This window comes from Marmota flaviventris, chromosome 13 (assembly GCF_047511675.1).
Source record: "Marmota flaviventris isolate mMarFla1 chromosome 13, mMarFla1.hap1, whole genome shotgun sequence".
In the NCBI taxonomy this organism is placed as follows: domain Eukaryota; kingdom Metazoa; phylum Chordata; class Mammalia; order Rodentia; family Sciuridae; genus Marmota; species Marmota flaviventris.
The window spans coordinates 4,219,862-4,223,766 of NC_092510.1; the positions used below are offsets into that span (position 1 = coordinate 4,219,862).

General features: G+C 46.9%; 1 protein-coding gene across 1 annotated transcript; it reads left to right on the forward strand.

Annotated features, from left to right (window-relative positions):
- Positions 1-794: 794 nt before the first annotated feature.
- Positions 795-1,984, forward strand: LOC114089845 (vomeronasal type-1 receptor 90-like). Its single transcript, XM_071600757.1, has 2 exons — positions 795-927; positions 993-1,984. Exons 1-2 carry the CDS (start codon positions 795-797, stop codon positions 1,982-1,984), a joined length of 1,125 nt encoding a protein of 374 aa, XP_071456858.1.
- Positions 1,985-3,905: the final 1,921 nt, after the last annotated feature.

Genomic DNA, 3,905 nt, shown 5'->3' on the forward strand with positions numbered 1-3,905 from the left:
TGTCTAGTCCAATTTTTCCCCTCTCTTCTGGGGAGAAATATTATTGCTTAAAGAAGACAGGAAAGCTGGCTCACTATGTGAACTCCTTCCTCAGGGTGACGTGGGATTCCTGTCTCTTAATGAAATCCCCGAAAGTACTTAAATTTTACTGGTGTGGTGGTGCCAGCCTGTAATCCCAGGGGTTTGGGGAGCTGATTCAGGAGGGTTGCAGGTTCAAGACCAGCTTCATCAACTTAGTGAGGTCCTATGAAACTTAGAGACACCCTGTGTCAAAATACAAATAAAAAGGTTTAGGGGTGTGGTTCATGTTGTGTTCCATGTTTGGTTAAAACAAAACAAAACAAAAAAAAAAAAAAAAAAAAACCCACACACTAAAATTTTTCCATGTGCCCAAGAATGGACAGAAAATAAATTTTGGAAGAAGATCCTGCTAATAACTGATGGTTCTGCTCACTTAGATGTGATTTTTCTGGCATAATCAAATATATGTAAAATATTATAAGTGGTTAAGCAATCCTGGGTTCAATATCTAGTACCAAAAATTACATATTAATCAACAAATGCAAGAAGTCAGATTTAAGAGCCAACATTTTGATATCTTGTCTGTAAGCTGGTGACCAACAACCCAGAATAGAGGACACTGGAGGTACAGAGCTATATACGAGGCTCTCCCCTTGACACCCTTTACTTGAGAGTTCTCTGTGGACGTCCCTGTAATCTGTCGCACTGGAGTCCCCTTCAAATGCCACATACTCAGCTTTTGGTCAGGTGGCTGCAGGTGCCCAGGCAGATCCATGGTGGCCCTGTCCATGATGCTGTGCATGAGCGCTGAGAGGTCTGGGGAGGGGGTGTCAAGGGACGTCAAGGGACCCACATATTTTGAAGCAGGCAATCTTGGGGGTCGAGATGTTGAAGCTGATGATGATGGTGAGGAGGAGTTGATCGATCTTCCTTTTATTCTAAGGCACTGACCATCTTCTTCTTCTCCTCAGAAAAAACAATGACCCAAAGCAGCACACTTTACATTTTTCTTGCTGTAAGAAATGCCTTTTGTCTCCAAATTGTCATCAGGATCACAGCCAACATCTTCCAGCTCCTCTTCCACGTCCTCACATTCTTTCTCCAGCACAGGACCAGGCCCATGGATGTGGCCATTGCTCAACTGGCCCTGATTCACCTGCTGATGCTCATAATCAGGGCACACCTGGACCTAAGCATTTTAGGGGTTCAGGACTTTTGGGATGACTTCACATGTAAAGCTGTCATCTACCTGTACAGGCTGATGAGGAGCCTGTCAGTCAGCACCACCTGCCTGCTGAGTGTCCTGCAGGCCACCACCCTCAGCCCCAGAAGGTCCTTTCTGGCCAAGTCCAAGCACATGTCACCACAGTGTATTGCACGGACCTTGCTCATTCTCTGGGTGTTCAATGTGTTCTTCAATGTCCACATCTTGGTCTCCAAGGGAGGCCCCTCCAATGGCACAGCAGCTTTCAGTTTTGTCTCTAAATCCTGCACTGTCGCCCCCACGGGTCACCACTTCGGGACCTTCTTCTCCCTGATGGGATTACTCTGGGACATCTTCCTCATGGGGCTCATGGCCCTCTCCAGTGGGTATATGGTGGCTCTCCTGTGCAGGCATAAGAGGCAATGCCAGCACCTCCACAGCACCAGCCTGTCTCCAAGAGCCTCCCTAGAACTGAGGGCCACCAGGACCATCCTGCTGCTCATGGAACTCTTTGTGCTCATGTATTTTGTGGACTGTGTGTTCTCCTCCTCTTCGGGACAGATGCACAGGGAGGATCCCACTCGCCTGGGGGTCCAGATGCTGGCGGGCAATGGCTACGCCACCCTTAGTGCCTTAATACTCATCTGTGCTGATCAACCAACACTCAGGTTCTTCCAGTGCACATTAGAAAAGGAAAGGAAGTATTTATGCCGGGCTGGGAAACCCGTCATTTTGTCGTCCCACATCATTTATTTCTAAATGTCCACAAACGTTTTTATGTTGAAAAAAAAAAAAAAAAAAAAAAACACATACACAAAGAATGACGTTGATGGAGGTGTAACCTGAACATTTGCTCTTTGTGAAGATGCTAAATCAACCCGGGGAGAATTGTCATCCCAGCAACATGGGAGGCTGAGGTGGGAGGATCACAAGTTCAAGGCCAGCCTCAGCACCTAATTGAGAAATAAACAATGTAGCAAGACCCTCTATGAAAATAAAATATGGAAACAGCTGGGTTGTGGCTCATTCTTTAAGTGCCTCTGGGTTAAATTCCTAGTACCAAAAAGAAATGATGGATCCTAAATGGGCTGTTTTGTTACTGTACCTGCTCAACACAGATACCTTGCACTGTCCAAGTAACACTGCAGATTCTGTCATCAACATCATACCTTTATTCTCCATGTATTTTTTCAACTGCATTTTGTATTTTAATTTTGGTCAATATTATTTTATTTTCATCTGAATGATAAACCCAACGTGAGGGTAGAAAAGGAAGAAGTAGCCAATCTTAGCCTGGCTTCTACATAAGGATTCAAATTTATAAAGCATGTCACAATTAAAAAAATAAGTAACATGTACTATCTGTGCAAGCACATTTTACATATATATTCACCATTAATTACCATAGTCATGTTGAGAGGACAGGGTCTCACTGAGTTGCTTCGGGCCTTGCTAAGAGGCTGAGGCTGGCTTTGAACCCATGATCATCCTGCCTCAGCCTCCCATGCTGCTGGGATTACAGGTGTTGGCCACCATGCCCACCAATGACCTTTAGTTTAAGTGGAACTCAGGAGTCACAGCAAAAGCTACAGAGAACCCGGAGCTAAAATGCCGACCCCAGTCCTGCATCCTTCCATCGCTAAAGTCCAGCGGGATGGCAGGTTTTAACCTGTGGTGACATGTCCTTAACTCAACAAGTCCGGCTGCTGGATTGAACCCAAGGTCAATGTGAAAGCGGTTCAGTGGCAGCATTTGTCACCCCCTGGAGGACAGCGCAATACACCACCTTCCTCCACCTAGCATGTGAAGACTCTAGCTGCATTTCTGGGGTTGGTGTGGGGGCCTCCAGTGGTCACTGGTCCCCAAGAATCAAGGAGGCTGCCATTCCTCCTGACTCTCAAAATGTCCACTCTAACCAGAGGAAGAATGTCCAACATGGGGGGACCTCCCTCCATCTTTCAAGTTACCAATCCTGTGCCAGAAGATACTCAGATATTGTTTTCTGCTTCTCAGGAGGAAATCTTGCTCTGTTGCAGAGGCTGGTCTTGAACCCCTGAGCTCCAGTGATCCTCCTGCCTCAGCCTCCTGAGTAGCTAGCCCCACAGCTGGACCTGCTGGGCCCAGCTCAAACACTGCAGCAGATTCAAAGTCCTGCTGAGCCTACGGTATTGCCTGTCCCTCCATCACACCACGGGCTGTGACCCTGCACCCTTGGGGCACTGGTGAGTTCTTTCCTGGGCTGGGGATCTAGCTCAGTTTGTAGGGTGCTTGCTTTGCAGGCACAAGGCCCTGGGTTCAATCCCCAGCAACACACACACACAGCTCTTTCTTTTTAGCAATTGGGATAGCCATTCTGGTGATTAGGGGCACTTGGTAAGGTCTTTCCATCTCAGTTGAAGCATGTCTTAATTACAGGTCTTGATTAAATCCACGATGCCACCCTGCACGGGATGGATTGTGAACTTGAAGGGAGGCATCTGAGCCTGAGTTCATAATGAACACACCAGCAAACAGACAATCTAGAAACATCCACAGATCAAGTCTGCCCCTGCAGGAGGTCAAAAAGTTTATAGGTGTCAAATGGACTCAGAATAGATTGTGACTCTGAGGGAACTTTTTGTGATGTCCATCAGGCACACCCATAGGAAAGCCCTTCCTTCACCATCTCCCAGGGCCACTT

Excerpts from the sequence above, each read along its gene's own strand:
- LOC114089845 (XM_071600757.1), top strand. The coding sequence starts at position 795 with ATGGTGGCCCTGTCCATGATGCTGTGCATGAGCGCTGAGAGGTCTGGG. Across the intron at positions 928-992 it reads TGTTGAAGCTGATGATGATG|AAAAAACAATGACCCAAAGC; the intron begins GTGAGGAGGAGT and ends TCTTCTCCTCAG.